Below are 23,567 nucleotides of genomic sequence, written 5' to 3' on the forward strand. Positions count from 1 at the left end.
TCCTCCTGCCCATGGAGCCTGCAAAACACCACCAGCACCGCTGGGCGTTGTTGCTGCAGGAGGAAATCATCTCATACTGACAGCGCACCAAGAAATCCTACCGCTCAGGTGGTATTCCCGGTGCCCATCCCTCCTCCGTGTGCCCTCAGTTAACCCATGTGGGGTGTGCAGAGGAGACCGAGGCAGAGAATAAGCTTCCACGAATGGCTCTCAGCTATTTGGGAGGCTGGTCTGGCTCCATCCTTCCCCTGGCCATGGACCACCTGCTTTCCCCCTTCTCTCCTGCTGCCATAGGGCAGGCACCAGCTCACTGGGGCGATCCCAGCCTTGGGCTCCCTGCGCGCCCATGTCTTTCCCTTGGCACAGCTTCAGCTGCCTGGCCAGGGGGTGATGGCAGGGCTGCTGGCCATGCCTTGGCTGTCCATACCAGCCAGTTGCCGACTTCCAGGTCACGACATAAGCTGGCCAGTGGTATCATCTGCAGAGGTTTCCTTCATCTTAAATGTGTTCAGGGGTCTATGTCCTCACTGTTTGGGAACAGCTGAGCTCAGAGGTGATGGAGTTGGTCATTCATTGCATGCGACACTGATAAATACCCGAGAAGGGGCTAAACTGATCTTCCTGAGACCATCTCCAAAGCATCCCGCTCATTGGCTCAGCTGTACAATGAGGGATGGAAACTGGGCAGCAAAGCTGGCCGGGAGCAGCACTAGTGACACTGTCCCTTTTGGGGTTTCGGTTTACGGGATGGGTTGTGTGCTCTTGCACCCTACAGGTCAGTGAGTGCCTGGGAAACCTGTTGACTTGTGGGTGACGTGCAAGGATGCCATGGTCAGTGCATTTATTTAGTGGGATGCAGAGCTGAATATGGCCGAACACTATTGCTCCTTGGGCTGTTTATGCGGGGGATTTCTGGGCAGCTGCCTGGAAGAGTTTGTCCTTTCACTGTCATCTGTGAGAGCAAAGAGGGCGCTTGCTGGGATTACTGGTGTGTGTCACCGGATAGCACAGGGCTTGCCTCCTGGCTCTGCCCTGTGGAAGGCCTTGGTTTCTAAATTCCCAACACCACTGGCACAAACAAACACACACACAAGGTCAAGATGGTTGTAGAGTTTTCATGTGTTACCGATTTGTTTAACATTTCAGTTTCCCCTGTGCCTCTTGAACGCTGTGTCAAAAGAACAATTAATGTTTTTTTCAAGTTTGTCTGTCTTTTACGTAGCACTCAAGAAGTAATGTTTCATGCTGCTTTTCAAGAACAGTTGTTTAGGGGCTCTTTTGAGTCTTCTGACATTTGGAAACACACCTGATGACTTTGCCTCATTAGTTTATGGTGTGCATTGGCCACAGCAGCACAGAAAATGGAGCAGCTAAGTGAGGATGAGGAGATGAGAAACTCCTCCGTTTGTCTGAGGATGCACTCTGCCCATTTTCTAGCTGTGCAGGCAGCTCCTGTATGGTATCCATTGGTAGCAACACAAGCAGCATCTGGGTAAGCAAACTCATGCCACCTGGTACACATCTGACACTTCACTCTCAACACTTGCTTTTGAGTAGCAGATCTTCCATCCCTCTGTGTTCCCTCAAAGGTCTTTCACTTTAAGCAGTCAGCAAAATTAAAGTCTAGTTTTATCTTTTACAACACGTGCCTTCTGTATGATTGCTAACTTTACTATCCCAATAGAGAGGGTCTCCCTGACCATATTTTAGTCAGGTGCTAAATACGTTGTTTACTAAAACTTGTCCAGGCTGCATCAGAATTTTGCCCAGGTGTGCAGAGCCTTGCAATCTTGGCCACCGTTATTGTCAAAGCTTGGCTACTGCTGTCTATAGACTTCTGGAATAGGAACATGTCTTCAGATGAATACCCTTCAATTGCCTTGCAGAGTGCATCCACATCTCTTCAACCTTATCTCAGCTGAGCTTCCAAGAGGTATCAATGCCTGCTAGGACAGGAAGGTGTTTGACCAGCAAGATGAAAAAAATGCAAGGAAAAGCTTGGTTTTGCTTATTTGAGGTAAGCAAAGCTGATGATAGTGAAAACGTGAAGGAATCATAACTGGGTTTTTGTGGGGCTTAGGCTGAAGCAGAATTACAGCTAAAACCAGCTGTAATCAGTATTTGTTAGTTTACCTATGTCATGGAAGAGATTCATCCCAAATACAAGCTCTGACTTGGAGGTTTTCTTCATGACCATGTAAAAACATCACTGAGACTAGATTTATCAGGAAAGAGGGTGGCCTTTTACGCATTCCTTTTCCAAAAATAGAGATGCACCAGGTAAGAGTTTGTTAAGGATTCAGGACCTTCGTATTACAGCCTTTGCGGAAAGCCTGGCCTCAGATACCTCCTGTGTTTAATTTCCATACTAATGCCTCCACCAAAAAAAACCCAAAACAACGAAACAATCTTTTTTTGTCTTCCTGCAGCTTCAGTCGATGCAGGACGTGTTCCTTCTGAGCGAAAGGCTGTCACCCCGCGCAGCACACGGTCAGCCTAGGGCTGGCTTTCACCTGCGGAAGGTGGCAAGTCCCCCTGAGGCAGAGCCAAAAGCAAAGCCAGCTCTGCAAACGCAACCATGGCAAGGCTGGAAACAAAACCCCTTCAGTTTGGTCATTTGCTCTCCAGATTCTGTACTGAGGGTTTTTTTTGGATGTGCTGTAGAAGGACAGCAAGTTCCTCCTGGGGGATGCAAACTTCCCCTCCTGACAGGGAACTAATAACTGCTTGTACAAATTTCTGAGTGGCAGCTTCTGTACAGAATTTCGGGCCATTGACCCCCAGGCTTGGAAAATGCAGGCAAGAGGCTGCAAAAAGACGTGGGGCTTCTGAGCTGAATAGCCTTAGAAAAATTGTGAAGAACACTGGCAGAAGAGCACCGCATGAGAGCAAGTGAGCAGAAACTGCTAGGGTGGGACTCAGGGACCAAGGAAACGGCAAGAGATAGAGGGAGAAAGGAAAAAAATGTAGAAAATGTGCAAAGGGAAAACAAGAGAATAAAGGGAAACATGAAAAAAAAAAAAGAGGAAGAAATAGAGGAATATAGCTTTTAAGGAAGTTGAGTGAAAAAATAGAAAAATAAGCTAAAAGCAAAGCAAACAGCCTAGGAGGTTAAAATTTCCAACATTTAAAAACATGTAAAATCGAAACATAATGATAGAGTAGACAAGAAGGTACGTATGCGAGTGTGCCTGCGTGCACATGACATTTTGTTCAGTCGTACAGCTGTTTGTGTGCAGATTTCCTTCTGGATCCAAAGCAAACTGAATTATTATTTTCTTGGCAAAAAGCCACCTGTGGAGAATTTGTTCGGGAGAGCAGCTTCATTTATAATTGCTTTGTGTTGTTGGGTTTTTTTTTTTTCCTGCCGTCACACCAGTTTGCAGCAGAAGACAGGTACTTGAAATTCTGGCGGTGTGGTGGCGGTGCCTGGGTTCCCAGCAGAAGTGCTTTATCTTTGCCGTGACAGCCGCCCCGGGCACACGGCAGAGCTGGTGCCCATGTAGCGGGCAGGGGAGGGGGCCTGGGGAAGCCCATTTTGCTACCGTGGCAAAGCCACCTAGGATTCACCCACCAAAAATCCAGTGAGATTGAGGCTGTTAAGTGTAACAGATAAATGAGAAGGTTGGTTAACTATGAGACAGACTTTGCCAGACCCAGATTTTCAAAAATCATTACTTTGTTTCCTCCCAGCTTTGTGAAAAACCCTGTCATACTTATAATTAAAAAGAAAACATTTTTTCTATCTGTTTCTCCATACTTTTTGCTCCTGTAAGCCTCTGGCCAGCTGAGCCACCAAAGTCACGTTTTCTTACTTTCTCCCCTCATCACAAAGGTGAAATATTTCCTGAAAGAAAACCAGAGCATCTAGGAAACAGATTTTGGGCCAAGTCAGGGTCTAACCTAAACTCCAGTTTTCACAGAAGTGCAAAAAACTGCAAAAACATGAGAGCCAGTATTGTTGCAACAGCCTCTGTGAAGGACACTTCTGGACCCGTATCCTTCTGGAAACGGGTTTATCAGCTGGCAGAGTCACTGCCGGTCTCTGTTCGAGACGTGGGATTCAGGCGCTTTCCCAGGAGAACCAGTGGTGCATGCCCTCCTCCCACCGCAGTCGGCCCCGGGGATAGGCCACAGGCCATGGCTGCTCGGTTGGCTAATAGTGGCCAAGCTTTCCCAACCGCTTTTTCTCTCCCCCCGCCAAGTAAAACCTAAGATTAGCTCATGCACCATTATTAATATTTCACTAGTACGCCCCGTTGCAGCAAATGGATGGTTCTGCTCAATAATTCATGACTGGGCATAGCGTATTAAATTTGTAGTGGGGTGTACGCTTTCATGTTATTTATTTATCATTGCTTTCATTTTACAGGGTTTTTTTCCCTGGTATTTCACTTTTCACTTGCTTAAATGCCTCTCCTTCAAAGTTCAGACTGCTGGCAGGAAATTAATCTTGTTCCTTACGCCTTTTAAATAAGGCTAAGCTCTTACCGCAAGGGCCTGGGACTGGGCCATAAGGAGAACTTTCAGACACACTCAGTCACTTCAGTGCAGGAGATCTCTTTGAAGCAAATGACTTTGGGACTTTGGTACCAAGTCTGACAGCCCAAAGTTCATCCCTGGCCTCAGAGCTATCTGCTTTTTGTTTCACAGGGATGTTTGGCTCCTTCTGCTGAGGGGACAACCTGCTCCAAGGCCAGCGATTGATCGTTGCCTCGTCTCCTCCTCTGCCAGCAGGCAATGTTCTCTCCTAGGTCCCTCCAGATATGTTTTGGGGAGTGTAGATCTTTCTAGGCTGGTTGTAGGTTGTACCCTCTGCTTAAGAGTGATCTTTCGCTTTACTTTGTGGAAACAATCTGCTCATAGATTATTTGATCCTTGTGGCTCATCTTGATTCCTAAATAAGACAGCTTGTCGGTGAAACTGAAATAAAGATTTCCTTAGAAGACAAGTTTTCAGAGTTAAGGGTTTGGAAACCGACAGCTGCACAAGCATGTAAAATCATAAACCAGTCTCCCAGCCTAGATTTAACAGGACGTTATCCTCCTGGCCATTCCTGTGCCCAGCTCCAGGGGAAAGGTTGAGGTTTGGAGAACCACTGCTTCTCAGAATGACCCCACCAAAACCACACTTTTCAATATGAGAGAACTTCTTTTTACATGCCTCTATCTCCAGGCGTGCCAGTATACAAGCCTAGATGTTCCTCCCAGCCCAAGCGTAAATGCCTTTTTGCTAATTTGCACTGGAGGTTGCCAGCTCTGCTATGTGGCAGAGGTTTCCCTTCATTTTCTTCACACCTGTGTAGACATGGGCCATCACCCTCCACGCTACCTTCTCCCTCCTCCTCTGGCTCCATGCAGCAGCTGTGCAGGGCACCACTGGGAATGCCAATACAGAAGGTCTGTGGGGGTCGGTGGGTCCTGGTGTGGAGGACGGTGGTTGCATGGGGGTTGGAGATCCCATGTCTCAGGGAGGGAGAGCGCGGTGGCAGACTCCAGCTGGAGGTGAAGCCCTGCAGGGGTAGGTCTGCCCCATTCCTTCCTGCACGAACAGATTGAAACAAAGAATGAGATGCTCTCGTTGCACCAACAGGTATTTCATGATATCATGATTCCACCCCCAAAAGACCCCAGTATCCATGTTGTGACAGGTTCAATGGCATCACCCACCATTGCTTTGCATTCTCAAGGCTTTTTCTGGCAGATGTAATGCAGGAAGAATACAGCGTAAAAGGTATTATTTTCACATGCATTCTGCAAAGCCCCCGGTTTTTAGTATTCTCTCTCCTGCAGAGATCACACGCAGCATTTCAGGATACATTGCTAACACAGTCCCAGCAGTGTGTCAAATTACCTTCCCCCCACCTGCGCACATGCCACCAGAGTAATGACTCCTGCTTCACAAGGACTCATTTACCTTTCAACAGCATTTAAGTTCTCAGGGTCCATTTTCAGAAACGAGGCAGGCATTTCAGTACCTAAATCACTAGTGGCTACAGAAGTGTCGCTGGCTTTAATAGGAGCAAGAACAGGGTCACACGGAATAAAGGTGTGATTCAGATCGCATCAAATCGTAGTGGGAATTAGATCAGGTCCTCTGTACTTATATTAGAGCAAGATATTATTTGTTTAAATGAGATCACTTTTAAATAATTTCCATTAATTTTGATTTGCCCTAGTTTTTCATGGACCAGGAGGTTCCCCTCAAAGGGTTCATTTAAAATTGTGCTGTCATTAAAACAAAGATACTTTGCAAGGTCCACAGGAAGCTTCCAATGTCAGCTTGGAAGATCTGTGCTGCTGTCCCCGCTCTGCTCCCCACCACGCCTTTCCCATCCTGTCTATGTTCTTGGATGGAGGACATGTCCACAACCCATGACTGTATCAGCAGTGGCAAGGAAAGCATTGCCTTATATGAATGTGATTTTGCAAAATAATGGCTTTTGGAGAAACTCATTCCCTGAAGCAGAAGCAGCCTGCAGGAGGGCAAAGGTCTTTGGAGACTGTGGTGGGCAGTTACAAACCCAAGAGCCAAAAGGTGGTTGTGCCAGAAAAGGCCACCGCAGGAATACCCTTCCCTAGTTCCCACGAGGAAACTGTTCACCTACAGCAGACCCCAACTCCCTCCTCAGTTGGGGATCCCTGCAAACTCCCTCTGGGCTGCCAGAACACAATGCTGCCAAGATGAAGCTGTTGTACCTCTTCTTAGGCAGATGTCCCAGTTTCTCCAAATATAATTCCCAATTCATTGGTGGAAACAGGATCAATCCTGCAGGCTTCTTGGGTTGCCGCTGACCTTGCTAAGAAATACCTGAGCTTGATGACAGGAGAAAGCAGGCAGTCACCGCCCTTCCTAAGGGTCCCCAGGCACCTGGGGTGGAGGGGCGGAAGGTGAGAGCCCGTCGGCAGGCGAGGAGGCAGGAGTGAACGTGCGGTGCCGCTCAGAGCTGCAGGGCTGACGCAGAGGCAGAGGAGAGCCGAGGCTGCGGGAGAGGAGAAAAAAAGCTGTGGAAGGGTTTGAAGCCTGCGGTGACACGGTCTGGCTGACCTGCAGCGAAGCGTGGCTGCGTTGCACCGGCAGCAGGATGAGAGTGTCAGCGTTGCAAAAGGTGCGTGGAAAGAAAGGTCCTTCAGGCCCAGGGACGATAAGGGGCAAGGCTTCTGAAATGTTTTAGTGGTGACAACAGAGGGGAAAGGATTGTTTTTCACCTGTTCAGCTGTGGCTCAGGGGCATGGTCTGTTTATAATTATAGTCCTCCCTCTGTGAGTGATTGGACACAGTGCATGTTAATGTATGGTACTTAATTTGTAGACAATCATCTTTTAGTTGTTTCCTAATGTCTTTGCCTGTAACTGGAGTAACACCCCTCTAACTCTTCTGCCTTTCATGCAAGTAAATCTCAAAGTAGCTGCATTGGGATTTTGGCCCTAAGACTGGAGCTGTAGGTCAAGTGTATTATTGTTCTAATGTGGGACAGTAATGGACATTTAACTCAGTATCACAGTAGATCCTATCATAACACCAGCTAGCCTGTTGCTAAGCATAAGCGTACTTTATTGCAAAATACAAGCTATTTATATTGAAGAATTACGATTCAACACCCTTGGAAATCGATACTGTAATGATTGCCTGCAGTATATTGTCTCATGTAAGAAATTACATTAGAGAGATCATTGTCATATAATCATACATGGTCAGCAATACCACAAACAAACATCATGAGTTAACCAGGTACAGGTTGGAGTTAACTATTGCACTGTACTAGTTAAATGTATTTCAATGCTGCCCAGTAAAATTGTTATTTGTGTGATGCTTCAAGGATGCACAGTGCAGAATTTAAATAGTGTGTTGTCATGACAGGACTTCAGCTGAGGTTGTGTGTAAAGACTACTTAAGTTTAATAACATTTGGTGAGACAGCATTATTAGGTATACACAGCGACATTCCAGTAAGTCTTGAAATAAGGCAGAAAAAGGGAAAGGGATTCATGGTCCACATGGCAAATATATCAAAATCTTTTGTTTATACTTGCCTAATAAATCCATCATACTTTAAATCTCATCCCTGCTGTCCTTGTATTTCTAAGCTTGTTCGAGCACTGTTTTAGCACTGCTGGTGCCTATTGGTATGTACTGGTATGAATCAGTGCTGTGTACTGATGACATATAGTATTGAGCTCAAAGTGAGATGAATATAAAATATCATACGCTAAGGTGGAAAATCTGAGTCCCTCACCTACCTTCTGCATAAGCTATAATAACGCAAGAGAGGACGTTAAGAGTGCTTAACAAACATCTCTGATAAGGAAACGCCCACCCCTAGGCTTCCTGTGCAAGTAAGATGTTAAATTTAAGGCATGCATCCATTTGGTGCCCTCTTCCCTATCTCGGAAAAGGTATTGCAGCATTCAAGGAGATGTCATAGAGAGCAACTGAAATAATTAAGCATTTGAAAAAAGTCTGTAAGAAAAAAGTTGGAGCAAACCATCAGGCTGGTGTTAAATATCCTAGAAAACAAAGAAGAGGAGCTGTGGCACAGTCTATGAAATAATGAAATACCACAGGGGAGGTATTTTTCTAATAGAAGGAAGTAATCAAAAATGCCTGGAATATATTTCAATGTAATTCTGAATACAGCAAATGTATGTGTGCTTCAAGGATGGATCTTGACTATGGGGATTTGTTCATGAGAAGGTTTTCCTGAAGCTCTCTACATCAGCATGTAGCTGATGGTCCAGCTGGTGTGATGAATCGTGAATGACAGCTTTTTCATTAAAGCCATTCAGTTTGGTTATTTTTTCAGCTGCCTGTTTTCAGAGGTGAAAGTCAGAACGTAAGTTGTTAAAAAAGCTGAAGGATGATTCTTCAGTCTGTGGCAAGTAGTGGGAATTTTGCTGTTAAGGCAGGACATTTCTTAAGATCCCCACGGGGCTAATGAATCACTTTTAACTATTGATGTTGTGTTTTCAGTTCTGTTAAGGCTTCTGCGACACTGCATCATCAGGGTTGAAAGACAGCTAATATTTGCATCCATCAAGCACTTTTATGCTTGCCCCTCAGTGCTGCTGGGAAACATGTCCTTGAAATTGGCGTCAGTTGTGAGGTGTCATGAGGAGCACAGTGTCCTGTTTGAGGCTCTCCTGTACAAGAAAGGCTTTGACAAATTGTAGAGAGCCACCAGGATGGTCATGGGCTGGAGCACACGAGGTCCAAGAAGAGGCAGAGAGAGCTGGACTTGCTCCACCTGGAGAGGAGAGGGCTGAGAGGGATCTTTTTGGTGTCTACACGTACCTAATCGGAGCTTATAGAGAAGATGGAGCCAGCCTTTTGTCAGAGGTGCGCACTGAGAATAAAAAGGTCACAAGCTGCATCAAGGGAAATTCCAACCACACACAAGGAAAAAAAATTTTCACAGCGAGGACAGTCAAACGTTGGCAGAGGTTGCCCAGAGATGCTGAGGAGTTTCCATCCCTGGAGACACCGCCCCGAGCGCCCCAGCCTGACTTTGCAGCCAGCCCTGCGTTGAGCACGGGGTAAGACTGCAGACCTTGTTGTTCTGCAAGTCTCAAATATGGCTGCTTTTAATCGCCAAAAAGAGAAGGTGTTCTGTGCGTGCATGCGTGCATGTGCTTAGTGAGAGAGAACGGAACTGAAGAGGGGTAAAACGGAGAGGAAGCGATACATGCCAGTGGACCTATTGTAGGAGTAAGGAGGTGAAGAGGAAGGCCCGAGAAGAGCAGATTTCCTTATAAAGACAAAACCTATTTCACTATGACGTTTTGTCACCAGTCACTTCCCTCTCTGGGCTCAGCCTTGGGCTTGCAGTCTCGGGCTTGACTAGTTGCTCTGCAGAAAAGGAAGATTTTCCTAGTCACACAGCAACCTGTTTCAACATACTACTTCGCAGTTCCCCAACCTACAAAAAGCTTTATTTTTTTTTTTAAAGAAGTTCTCCCCTGTCCATTGGATTTGCAGCTGTCGAACAGTTGCTCCAGCAGTTTGGACCCACCGCTTGAGCCCGGGAGGTAAGATCACGGCACCTGCTGTTTTTTTAGCAAGCTGCCCTCATTGCGCGTACGAGCAGTTTAACTGCACAGGAAACTGTGGTCACCATGAAAAAGCAGTGCAGGTTCTGTAATAGCGTGAAGCATTTTCCAATTGTCTTGTGCGTGCCATTTCTACTGACCTTCAGGAAAGTGTTTGATGGATTTAAATGGGCAGAGTGGTCTTTGACTGAGTAAAGTGGTAGTCTTTGAATTTGCATCTGCTGGCATTTCATTAGTTTGGCAGGGTGTGATAAAGTAAGAAGCTGTTATTTAGATTGCAGAGTGAATCCCTGTAAGAGGGTAATTCTAATTCCAGTGATGAAAAACACTGATTCATAAAGCTAATGTATTTTGGCCCGTATTGTTTACAATACACTCTGCTGCCTGTTAGGACATTCATACTAGGCTTTTATAAACGCAATTTTACTCTCCAGAGAATAAATCAAACTGATTCATGATGGAGCCTGATTGTAGTAGGGAATTCTGCTTTAAAAATGGTGATATGTGGTGGTCCTAACATTATATTTGCCTTTTAAGATCTTGACTGTTGAAGTTGGTCAGGCTTGTCCCTTGTCTTCTTTGGGATTTCAGCTCAGGCTGTAGATGAACTGTGACTTGCAATGGTCTACAGACATTTCAGGCGGTAGTATTGTGAACAGCAGCCTTTGGGCTTAACTTTTTGCTCTGTAAGAGCAGAGACTTGCTGGTTTTGTCAGACTGTGGTTTCCTCAGCATGTGCATTTGGTTTGAACACTGTCTGTACAACTGACGCTTAAGCCTGTGAGTAACTTGACTTTTCAAGCAAATGGGACCTTAGGTCTTCATTAGTGCAGCCAAAGTCACAGACAACATTGTCTGGCTGACCCCTCACTGCTGCAGCTATCAAGTGAAGATGATCTCTAACAAATGGCAGGTGAGATTGTGCCATCAGAAGTGCCGATGGGTGCTCAGCAGATGGCCGATTGATTATCTTGATAAAAGTAGCTCACATCCTGATACCTCTCATGTAGAGGAACTCCAGCATGTATCACCTTCCTCCCCTCTTGCTTGTCATGCAGGAGCGGTTTGCCCTCCTGAGATGGGGCCAGAGGGTCTGCGGGGGTCAGAGATGGGGCTGGGCAAACTCTCCTGAGCAGAAAGGAGATGTGGAAACCCCCTCCGTGGCGGGAAACTCCATCGAGGAGGGATGCTAGAGCATGAGGGACTGGGAAGTACCTGCCTGCCTGCTGGTAATGAGTGGGGATTTCTGCTTCAATCCTGACCACGAGGTCCAGATTTACTTAGCTCAGAAACTGAAGACAGTGGTCACACAATAGGTCAAAAAAAGGTATTATGTTACTGTTTTGTGAATCTGCTACCTCAACTGAAATCAAGTAAGGGTTTGGACTGATATACTGGTTATAAAATGTTTGAGATCCTATATGAAACTCATTGTACTTAAACAAGTCTAGTGGTGTTGCTTCTCTCTCCCTGCTCACAAAACATACCATGCACTCCATCATGCTGTATTATACTACCAATTTTTTTTTTTTATCTTGTTTCCTTCTGATTTCAATCATGTGTAGCTTTAAATGCAGCTGTGTAGCATGGAGCACAGCTATCTACAGTAAAAGTCATCACCATGTGTTTTTTCCAAAGTATGAAAAAACTTTAGAAAGAAATTGAGTAAAGGGGATGGAAGGAGATGGGGCAGATCAGGAAAGCATAGTGCATTCAGAAATGTAGCTGATTTTCATACTCTTAGTCCTTTCATGCAAAACAGCAGACTCCAGTGAAATGCTAATACAAAATGTAAAGTATTTATCAAAATGAAAAATATTTATGAAAAAAACTGAAACAGCATTTAGGATACTGAAACCAGCTGTGCTGCAAGATGGAGTAGGAGGCTCTGCACTGGTCGCTCTGTGCATCTTTGCAGTTATCAAAGGGGAAAGCTGTAGGACGGGAAATAAATCACCGTCCCCAGGTGAGACAAGTGGGATGTCCCAGACATGGAAGCAGTACCTGTAAGGAGGAGGGTGACACGCTGCCACGAGGGGTGCCTGGCAGTGGGGGCTCATGGACCACACCATAAGGCCAAATTATTCTTCAGAGGAAAGGGACACGAGAGGACTGTGCCTTGCGCTGCTCCAGTTCCTGCTTTGGTTCCCCATTGCACACCCAGAGACTCTACAGCTCCCAGCATGGCACCACTGCAGGAGGGGGTCCCAAGCAGCAGGACAGCCTGTAAGGAGGGCTATGTTCAGATGTGCTCTCCGTTTGCTGGTCTGGTTTGGTGGGTGGAAGGGCCTGATCACTCAGGGGCTTGCTAAGCCCCTGTGAATCCCTGCTGAAATCAGTGAGGAGTCCTGCAAAACTGAGGACAGAATACAGCTCCCAGCATGGGAGCAACAGTGACAGATTCATAAATCCAGGTGGAATCGGTCAAATGCAAATATACATTTGCATCTAAAAATAATATATCCACCTCCTTTTTACATCTGGAACATGTTTTTAATATTTTCCATGCACAGAGGAACTGTTTTCCTGCTAACAAGCTGGAAACACAGGCTGTGTTCTCCTTTTCTTGTATCAGATACTGGGCTTTCACAGGACATTTGGGACTGAGTCAGAACTTTGTGACCTGACCTTCTGCCATCGGGCTGCAGTATGATGCCTACCTCACAGGAGTAGGAAGAGAGGCTTTTATCTGTCTGCCCAAGGGTTTTGTGTCCCGTCCACCACCCCGGTCATGACGGGGCAGAGGTGGGGTAACTCTTCGTGTCCATATCCAAAGCAGCCCTTGTAGATGCTCTCTCCTCTTCCCCCATCTTAGTTAGCAAAGGTGGAACTGGGTGGGGCAGGGCTTTCCTTGCCAAATAGGACATCTGCTGAATGACTGAAGATGTTTGTCCATTTGGCTTGCTTCGAAAACCACCTTTGGCCAAAAAAAAAAAAAAAAAAGAAGAAAAAAAATCACTGGAAAGCACTTGAGAATCAAAATATTCCTTTTTCTATGGAAAAATGTTTTCACTTAAAAGCTAGCTAGCTTGTGTTGGTAAAGGGATAGAAAACATAAGTGACCCAACAAAAATGTAGTGTACTGGATCAATTTTTTCTTTTTTTAAAAAATTGTACAGACTTTGATTGAAAAATAATATGCACATATATGCTGTCTCCTTGGTAGGATGTATCTGACAGATAAAAGACACATAAGGAGAGTATTTACGGGTTCACAGCTCTGCTTCTTCAATGTCTTAATTTCTTTGAAGGATTAGCACTCCCTGCCACTGAGGGGTATATTGGAAAGAGATCTCCATTTCTCTACAAGCTCTGTGGATTTTCCCTTCCTAAGCCCTGTTGACTCGTACTTGATTTAGGACTCAGGCATCGCGTTGACAAATAAGGTCCTTTATAAAATGGAACATTAAGAAAATAACTCATGGGTATCACCGTGTTGCTTTCTGAACAGTAATAATGTCTCTTCTCTGTGTTTCTTCAAATTGTATACAAAATAAAATATGTGAAGTCCAACAGCTTAACAATTCCAGTGCCTGCATACACAGTGAGATTTCGCTGTTGCAGGCACCAGTCTTTTAAACTGCCTTTGAGGCAAAGACTGTAATTTATTGTGGGCTAAACTGTCAACCTTTATCACAGACCAGGGAGGAACTATTTGCCATAACTTCAGAAAGACTCCTCTCTCTATTTTATATGCTGATTTAAACAGCAAGATCTCGCCCAGATTGAAAGTACAGTAATATCCAAGTTACACATTGCTAGTAGAGCCAAGTATGTTTCTGTCTACGTTAGGATTTAAAATTTAACTCAGCATCTTTGAGGAAATTTGAAAAAGCTCTTATCCATGTGTGTATCTATAGCTATTTAAATAGGGAAATAGTCATACCACTAAGTGCCCAGCTTGAAAAATGAACTTTTTTTTATTAACCTCCTCACCTGTTCAAAGATACTGCAATTCTTCATGCTTCTTCAATGATTTTCAAAGTTTTTATGCAAGAAATGCATCTAATTGACATGTGGTTCAAAACTTGATGGTATTTGCTGATGCTGTCAGTCATGGTCAGTAGCTGGCTAGCTGAATAACTCACCAGTGAGGAAGAGGCACATGGATTCTAGTTTTTATTTTACATCATTAGCAGAAAAAAAACTATCACAAAAAAATGTCCACGCAATCTGCCTGGAAGCTGTGACACCAAACAAGAATAAAGGGCATGGATGGGACTGTTTGTTTGTCTAGGATGGCTGGATACCCTAGAGCCATCGCTGCAAATTATCACTGCTCCAAACTGGCACTGAAATTCAGTGTTAATGCCACTGTCCTACTTTGCTGTGGGTGCACTATGGATCACCCTGTTAGTGCAGGGATAAAAGCATATTATTTTGATCAGAACTGCAAGAATAACAACAGATAATAATAAATATATGAGAGAGAAGCACAATAATAGCAAGTATGCTGACAATATGAAGTTTAATTGGGAGATAAACTATTCTGGATTATGCAAAAGAATATGTTTGGCTGATTGCCAACAAGATGGCTTTGTCCGTTGCATTTTAGTTGAAGGTCTTTTTTGCCAATGAGCACAAGATGAAACTTTAAAATTGAGGAACTTCTAGGCCACACTGTTGTGGTTATAGCATTGATTCTTCTTTCAACATAAGATCCACTGAATAATTTCTCTTTTTCTCATCCCGTAGTGAGAACGAAAATAACAAAAACTTGTCTCCAGAAGGAAAATATTTATTAGAGCGTAACTCATAAGTCTTCTCCTTTCTTGTCTCCTCCTTAGCCCTTCCATATTGTACAAAATAAACTAACTGAGACAATTTGCACAGAAATGCATATGGATATATGGACTTATGTGTGGGACCTTATGAGAGAAAGGTAGAGGGAAATATTTCTGGGGACGAATATCCTATCAGGGATATTCTGATGAGGGACCAGGAATGAGGAGGGCCACAAAGGCGCAAGAAGTATGGGACAAAGGTCAAATATGCTCAAGATCCTCCTTTTTCCCTTATATTTTCCTGGCCTACAAGACGTTTCAGATCTGTCACAAGAGTTTCTGCACAATTCTGGGGCCACTTCTCTTATTCCTGCCTGCTGGCGGCACTGTCCAGGGTGGGCTGTGCATTGAGGGAGGATTGCTGGTGGTGCCTCTTGGAAATTGGCTGGGAAAGAAAGGCTAATGCAGAAAAGAGCTGAGGAAGTATTCCCCAACCCTCATGGAATGCCTGACACTTGGAAATTGAATTTGTGGATGAGACAAGAAAGAGAAAAGAAAAGAAACTGGAGCTGTGAGCTCCGATAAAGTAAAAGGTAGAGGCTTGTGTGCAGAGGGGGACACAGTCTTACGCTGCCCCATGCAACTCTAACAACAGCTGCGTTTTGCAACAGTGAATGTCTGTTGTTTCATCGCTTTCAGAAAAAACAAGCAAGTTTTTGACAAGAAGATGGCAGAAGAAATAGGGAAGTTTATATGACAGGAAACCTACGTGCAATCCTTTATCTGATCACTCTCCAACAGCTTAGAGGGGTTATTGTATTACTAGCAAAGTACTAGCGCATTAACAAAGCCCTGGTGGCAGAAAGTGAGTAAATATCAGTAATTTATTCAACTTTCTTGCACCAAATTAAGTCATTCCTGATGACTTAAATATGTGTTTGTGAAATGTAATGTTGCCTCATGAAATTTGCTTTTTTGCTTTGGGGAAAGGTGCAACTTTATGTCTAGCTGTAAAGTGTGGTTTCACATCTTTGAGGTTTTCACTGCAGTAAGGCTTAAACACCAAAGAAGTGGAGGAAAATACAAAACAAGGTAACCATTTAATACAAGTCATGGAACTTTGTTAAATAAATAAATAAACTTTGCCGTTTATTATTTATATTGCATGGTGGGTGCACACTTTGCCAAGTAATACATAACCAGGCAGCTTCTCAGACTACAGCTTCAAAATTGAAAGAGATGAAAGAACATCAATATCGTTGTGTTTCAATTTAGCAGTAATGTTCAAGTTTGAGATTTAGTTCTTCCGTTATATGCCAGAGTGAAAATAGTTTGTTATTAGGTCACTTACAGCATCAGTGTGATGGTAGGTTGTTCTGAGGATAAAGTCAAATAAAAGGAGGCTCTACAGCATGGCTGTAATGTATTGGTTTGGAAATGACAGCAGGAAAGGGAATGCTTTGAGTATCAGTTTGTTACAATTCTCAGCAGTTTAGGTAAGACCATTTTCTCTTTTTTACATTAACCTGTAACTCAACAGTCTTCTGGGGAGGAAGGAATGTATTTGCACAACTTTATTTTCGCTTTTGCAATAGCGGGTTTATGCTGTTTGTCAAGCAAGAACGAAGCGTGACTCCCCTCCAGATGTCCTGATGCCATCTGAAGCTCAGTCTGTCTCAAGGAGTGTTTTGTTTTCCTTCTGAATTTTTATTACCTTCCATTTCTTTCTTGTTGGCAGTTCCACTGTCTTTCTTGCTCTGACCCATGGAGCTGTCTTCCCCTTCTCGGCGTCCTGCCTCCACATCCGAGCATGTGCTGACTTTCATCTTGTTCTCTCTAAGGAACTTCAATTCTTTCACTGATCTTCGATCACACCAGGTCCAGGATCCTTCCTCCCGGCTGCTGATGACCTTCAAAATCTCATTTCTGCTGATAGCTAAGCTTTTGTTTGCATTCCTTCCTTCTCAAACTCCCCTCCCTCTTGCCATGCCCTGCTCCTGCCCAGCTTTCCTTTTTGCTTCTTGCCATACATCTCCGTGCTCAAAGCTGTCGCCTGGTTCTCATCAGCTGATTTTCCCTTTGTTCCTCCCTCAGCTCCTCAACAGCTATTCCCTTCAAAGAAGCTCTTCCAATTTGTTCATATTGCCACATATTCTCCTTTACTGTTATACATATATATTGCTGCATTTTTTTCTCTGCATCTGTCTTGTCATACTCATTTTACAAATGGTTTGGAGCAGAGCAGTGCACTGTATGCTTACAATGCCTTGTGGATTATCAGTAACTGAATCATTCACCTAGGGTTGTTGGATGCCCTCTTGATGGGCTGCCTGAGGTATTTTCACTTTGCATTGAGAATAGTGAAATGCTGGAAGTGTTTGACCCCTAGAAGCAAATGACTCTGCTCTTGATTGATAAAATCAGAAGGAAAATATTGGATCTGACCTCCCACACCATCGTCCAGATGCATTTTACATTTCTGTGTGCCTAAATATCATCATTTACTTTTAATCTGAATCTGAATTCTCTCAGTGCCAGGAGGCACACAAGGCGCGAACATCGTTCTTCCACTTCGATCGGTCTGCGGCTGCGTGCTCTGGAGTCCCAAGGGCCACAGCGCAGTCTTCTGTTGGTTTTTTCCTCAGGACATGACCGATCCAGTTCCATCTCCTCCTCCTCACTTCATTACTGATTTTCTCCATCTCCGAGTTGATGCTCGTCGTTTCTGCAACTTTTTTTTTTTTTTTTTTCCGGGAGGAGGTAGTTGGCCTCCTGCCCAACCCCCATGACTTGGTGGGCCCGTGGTTTTTCTGTCAGGGTGGCCTTCCCTTAGGCTGCGTTGGTTCGCGGCACCTTCTTCAATTTTATCCGGTGCACCCTCCAGAGAGGGATCCCCTATCCACCACCCAGGGGACGCGCCTTCTAGCCGTGCAGCCCCAGCCGAAGGATTTACTTTTAAGGATCTAAGCAAAATAGTCAGTTTATATATTGAAAAGTAGCTTTTAAAAAGTGGATTTACTCCTTTTTGCTGTGTGTTGCTAAAGCGTTGGACTTTTACTCTCTTGATTTCCCTATGTTGTGTTTTACTACTTGAACAATTTCAGAAATGACAGTGATTTTTAACTGTGAATAACTCTGAAAACCTTAATCTGAAAATTCTGGGTATGATTATTTGCATGTAAACTTGAGGGCTTTCATGCACTTTGCAGAGGGCTTCTGGCTGCAGCTGACAGGCTGAAATCAAGAGATACCAAGGGACTGAAAATGCAGAAGAAACTCAGTTGTGTGTTAGAGTGGGCAGTGACGATAACTCCATCACCCGAGTACAACTACTCCTTGGGTGATCAAGGACCAGTTCTCACGCTCAGTACAGAGATTCATCTGATTTCTTGGTTAAGCTTTACAAAAGAGTGGGTAATATTGACCTGAAAGGGATGTCAGAAGGGTTCATTACAGCAAAAACCTCCATCCTATTATGTATTACTAGTATACGTGTAAATGTATGTACTATTAATAGGATTCTCTGTATTTAACAGATCAGTTAGTTAGCTACTGATCAGAGGCCACAACTTCATATGCAACCCAGTAAAGTCTAGTGTATGTTGGTGATAATTTTTTCTCAAGGTTATAAAATTCTTTGCAAAAGTAATGTTATAGGCAACAACCTGTGGTGTTTCTAATCTGTTAAGCTCTAGAACAGTCTTAATGCTGTTAAAAATTGTGTTGCAAATTATATTACTTGATGAAATGACTGGACTGGAAGGGTTGATCTTGCAGTGGAATATGGATTTTCTTGCTGATAGCGTAAGATTTTCATGTGTCCAGGTGCATTTTAGGTAATCCACATGTTGCAAAACCACACAGCATGCAACAGAAAAAGATTGCTAGTGAGGAATCAGAGGCAGGAAAGATGCCAGAATGAAGGAGAAAGACTATGGATCTAATTTGACCCTACTATACATAACCCACATTGCTAGTGGATCACAGGGATTTTTACAGGTAATCCTTGAAAGTATGGTCGTTAGAACCACTTTTAATATTATATTAGCATTTCAGTAGCAATCGCCAGCTCCGTTGTGCTGAAAACTGCACACGGGTTCCTGTGCCCTGGGGTCACACTGATGAGGCAGGTAAAGGGTGCATGATACTACAGGGAGACAGCAGAGAAAAAGCCAACCACATGAGATTGCCTTTGGGCTATTTCACAGCCATGCCCAGAGTGGTTCTCACAGATACAAGGAATCAATGCATGAGTTCAGGAGAGCATTAAATCTGAAGCCCAGATAGCCTGTACACAACTCTCTGTCTTTGCAGAGGGCTATAGCAAATCCGTAATTTTTTAAATTATCCCTGTATATCTTTCTATAAAGTTTGGAATCCAAGCCTCCAGGGTACAATGTTGGTTTTAGTCTGGGAATGAGGTATTTCTGATTTTTTTTTTCCTCATTTGAACACTGTAGCTACAGCAACCACTTTCCAGGATCAACTCAGGTTTCCATTCTATTCTATTTAAATAGTTGCTTGGTTAATTAATACTTAAAGAGGCATAGGACACTAGAGTCATTCTCACAAATATAAAATAATAGATAGTCTTTCTCCTGAACAGTTTCCTCATGAATAGATGCAAGGGACAGCAGGTGCATGAAAAAGCAGAGGGGTGTAATGTGCATCTTCTGGCAGTGTATTAAATGATGTGACAAACAGAAGTAAACTTTCCCTTGCTGATTAAGAAAGGTGCCTACAAGGGGCAAGTCTAATCCTTCCTCCTGCCTTATGTCCTTGATGAGAGGAAAGGCAGGAAAACTCCTTCCAGCCACTCATTCCTAAAGTGCCACCCAACCTCAGGCACTAACTTAGGTACCTTGGGGGCCAAGTCCCTAAACTCTCCCCATAGCCAGGAAGAGAAGTAGCCCTCTGGGGAGCCCAATCCGGTGCTCTGAACACCCTGTGAAGGAGCTTCTCTCCATCCATCCACCCCGTAGGGGTGACCAGCCTCCTCATTAGGTACCCAGAGGAGGCAGTGCAAATATCCCCCGGGGCTCCGGCTCCAAGCCAGACCCTCGGGAGCAGACAGGGCTGCTGCTTCTCTGCCAGCGCTGCTGAAGAAGCACGTGGTGAACTGTGTTTCTAAAAGGGGAATAACAAGAACCAGCACAATTTTGTCTGCTTTCTCCATGAGAAGCGAAAGTTGAGATAGGATTTAATTCCAATTAAATTAGTATAAATAAAACTGTTGGAATTTTGAGCAAGGCCTGGCAAAACAACAGGAGGGACCTGGATTTGTATCTCATGTATGCAGGATTTTACCCCTTCACTTGATTTTGGGATGCAGAGAGGAACTGGGTTTTCAGCTATGGGGAACTGCTCCGAGACTTTGAAAATCCAAGTGAAAACTCCCTTTTTCATCATGATTACAAACCCAAAAAGGCACCAAATAAAAACAAGTGCTTTCTTCTTGCAGACCTGCCGCTCGGAGAACTAAGAAATGGCGTCAACAGCACACTTCTCGGAGGAGGAGATGGCAGAGCTACGAGAGGCTTTCAGCAAAGTCGGTTAGTACAGCAAACAGGAAAGACGCTGCAAAAGTGTGAAGCCGTGGCAGGCTCTTTTCTCACTGACCAGCCGTGAGGAGATGGAGCTTACTCCAGCGCTGATCTACCATGTCACAGAAACCACAGAAAGCTCTTTTTTCTGCTGCTGCAAACCGCCTAGATGAAACCACATCAGCAGGCTGCAGAGCAATGGCCTCTTACCAGAGAGAGATGGCAGGGCAATGAGCAGCAGGGTTTATGAAATAACCTCAAAAGCTATACAGAAAACCATATTGGAAATACTCTCAAGTGTTTTTCTAAGAATACTGTTTATTCCTGGCAAATTATTTGGAAGGCAAAAAGGTTTTATTTTAATGTAAACTGAATACTCCCTCTGAGGAGGAAGAGTCTGGAGAGGACAAATGTGGAAATGGCTACAAAATTTGTAATCTCTTTTCTATGACCTTTCAAGCCCTATATATTTTTAAACTGTGTGTTTCCTTTCCAAGCCTTTAAAGGTCTCATCTGATTTGTCTCCTTTAAAGTCACACAGATCCATCACTGTCTACCCAAATTCTAAGAAAAATCCTTGTGTTTCTCACAGCTCATTTAACTTTTCTTTGCAGATCTGTCAGCCTCGCTGGATTATGTGTTAATCAGTTGTTCTTACTGCTTCAGGTGATGATCATCTGATTTCTGAGCACAGACTAGTCCAGGCTGGCAATCAATCTTAAACATCTGGTCACTGTGTGTGCCCAGGGCACCCCATGCACTGACAAGGCAAATGCTGGAAGGAAGCTCTCATTCCTCTCCCAGACATTTCCCTCTCCAAGTCCAGATCCTTTTGCTGTATGACTTCAGAAACGGATAGGATGCTCTTTGCCATCTGTATTACCCTGTGCTACTGATGCTCAGAGCCAAGTGCCTTTTTGCTGCGTGCAACAAGTGATTCACATTGCAGCTTCCCACGCAGGAAATCGGCACATGCTTCTTTGAAATCACCTCAGCCTCTGGGCTGGGGAAGAGCCTGCAGAGCAAGAAACATACAGATATATAAAACCCAAATATAAGTATATAACCATATATAACTGTATAACTATGTGCATAACCATATTGTTTTAACAGAAACTCTCCATGCAATAGAACCATTTTCCTTCTTTATTTGTGGAGATTTTCACAAACTGGTAGAAAAGAACGGACTATTTAACCCGTATTGGTGATCTTATAAAATCTGGCCCTGGACATTGTAACAGGCTCAGCAGGACTAGCCGTGTTAGCAGCATCACAGAGAAACACCCAAGTTTTTATTTTAAGGATGACTATATGCAGTTCCAAGTCTCTAAACTCATGACTTCTGATCATATTAGATGCAGAAAACAGGCCAGAATCATAAGTTATATCTATGAATATATGCATGTGTAAGGTGTAACTCTGTATTGCGTCAACTCCATTTTCTTTAGCTGTTCTGTAGACAGGATACTCCCTCTATAAATCACTTACATGTTTGTACGCAAACCTTGGAAAGTCAATTACATCCACCTAAACATAGCTTTGTTAAGATATTACTCTATGTCTAAAACATATGAATTCATCACTGTGAGTTTTTGTTAAATGGTGATTGTAATTTTTTCTTGGGTGCAAATGACACTGCTGTGGTTGAAAATACTGGATTTCGGGATAACAAATCTTTATATATAATGTACACTTCCCCAGGTAAAATAAAAACAACAGCCTTTCTATGCATAAAATTTCATTAGACTGATGTGTCTAATCACCTAAGTGATTGCTTTAATCTTTGCAGATATCAGTGGGAACGGCTTCATCCACACCAACGATTTAACAGATGTGTTGAAGGCAGCCAATCTCCCTCTCCCAGGATACAAAGCCAGAGAACTTGTTCAGAATTTGACAACCACGGGGGACGGCAGGATCAGTTTTGATGAATTTATTTCAGTAAGTAAGATGTTATTTATTTAGTATGTAAGATGCCAGGTGGGATACTCAAGGTGGTCCCCAGGGCACAGCACAGGCACAAGCACAAGGTCTCATGGGCACCTAGTTATTCCAAGGAGTCCCCTCGCTGGAAAAGATGAGAGCAGGAGGTAACTGAACTAGAAATCCCGCAATTAAGTGGGACAAGTTACATGAATGAACCTGCGTATTGAACAGACTTTGTATCTTTCAGTTTGGGTGATGCAGTGGGATGAAGTTTTTCCGTTATAAGTTGCAGAAATATTATGTTCTAGCTAGATGGTTATGAAAAATTTCAGCAGATGGAAATTGAAAACTTTATGTGGCCTTTTTTTCTATTAAAAAACTTCTTTTTCTGGTCTGAACTGGGACAAAAGCAAATGCTAAAATACTGGAATTTCCCCTGGGATGGAGAAACAGAATTTTACTTATCCTTTCTTCAAACTGAAACTGTTAAAGGCCCTCCTCCTGCACATCTTAGCTCCGTGGTTTCATACCATGTATGTTTCTGTTACTTAGGTGATCTTTATTCACTGCTTTGAAAACATAAAAGCTGTGTATGATCCTGTTCTACCACAGCAGATACACAGATTTTACACAAAAACTTACTGAATAATACGAAAACTGTGCTTCCCTATGTATGAAGCAGAGAGGACGTGTGTCCTGGCCCAAGACCTCACTGTTTTACCTTGGTTTAATTCTCCAAAATTTTAAAATTGCCTCTTGTGCTTGAAAGATTTTCCAAAACCTGAAGAGTGATGACGTTGCTAAGTCATTCCGAAAACAAATCAACAAAAAGGAGGGGATCTGTGCTATCGGCGGGACATCCGAGCAGTCCAGTGCTGGCACACAACACTCTTACTCAGGTAGGTACAGCTGTCCTGTACTGATAGCAACTAGGACCAAGCGTGCCCTTGGAGATCATTTGCACCTTATCTTGATACAAACGCAGGTGCTCTGGCCTTGGTGAGCTTTGGTGGCTCTTTAGGTGAGGCTGGTGCGAGGCACAGAGTTGTGAAGGTGACAAAGCACTGCAGCAGGGTCTTTGTCAAAAATAGCGTGAGCCGGTTTACTGGGGTGGACAGATCTGTGGCTATGGAAGGAAGCTCCAACCGGCTTAGCTTCCCTTACCATAAAGGCATTGCAGCTCTGCTGGAGAACAGCCTCCCGGCACAGCTGCAGCAGCACAAAGACTGGCCCGCTGCTGTCTCTGCTTACGGGCGAGGCAAGGCACGGGTTCCCCGCTGTTACCCATTTCCTTGTACATTTTACCAGTTCCCTGGTAGTGTCTCTGTA

General features: G+C 44.0%; 1 protein-coding gene across 1 annotated transcript in view; it reads left to right on the forward strand.

The window, feature by feature from the left end:
• Positions 1-9,813: 9,813 nt before the first annotated feature.
• The window catches only part of LCP1 (lymphocyte cytosolic protein 1), a 29,946-nt gene continuing 16,192 nt past the window's right edge, over positions 9,814-23,567 (forward strand). Inside the window, exons 1-4 of the mRNA XM_082304891.1 lie at positions 9,814-10,024; positions 20,231-20,321; positions 22,102-22,253; positions 23,008-23,137. Coding sequence (XP_082161017.1) covers positions 20,255-20,321; positions 22,102-22,253; positions 23,008-23,137 — 349 coding nt within the window. The 5' untranslated portion in view covers positions 9,814-10,024; positions 20,231-20,254. The remainder of the gene's footprint in view (positions 10,025-20,230; positions 20,322-22,101; positions 22,254-23,007; positions 23,138-23,567) is intronic.

The sequence above is a fragment of the Platalea leucorodia genome (genome assembly GCF_965183815.1).
Source record: "Platalea leucorodia genome assembly, chromosome: 2".
Taxonomy (NCBI): domain Eukaryota; kingdom Metazoa; phylum Chordata; class Aves; order Pelecaniformes; family Threskiornithidae; genus Platalea; species Platalea leucorodia.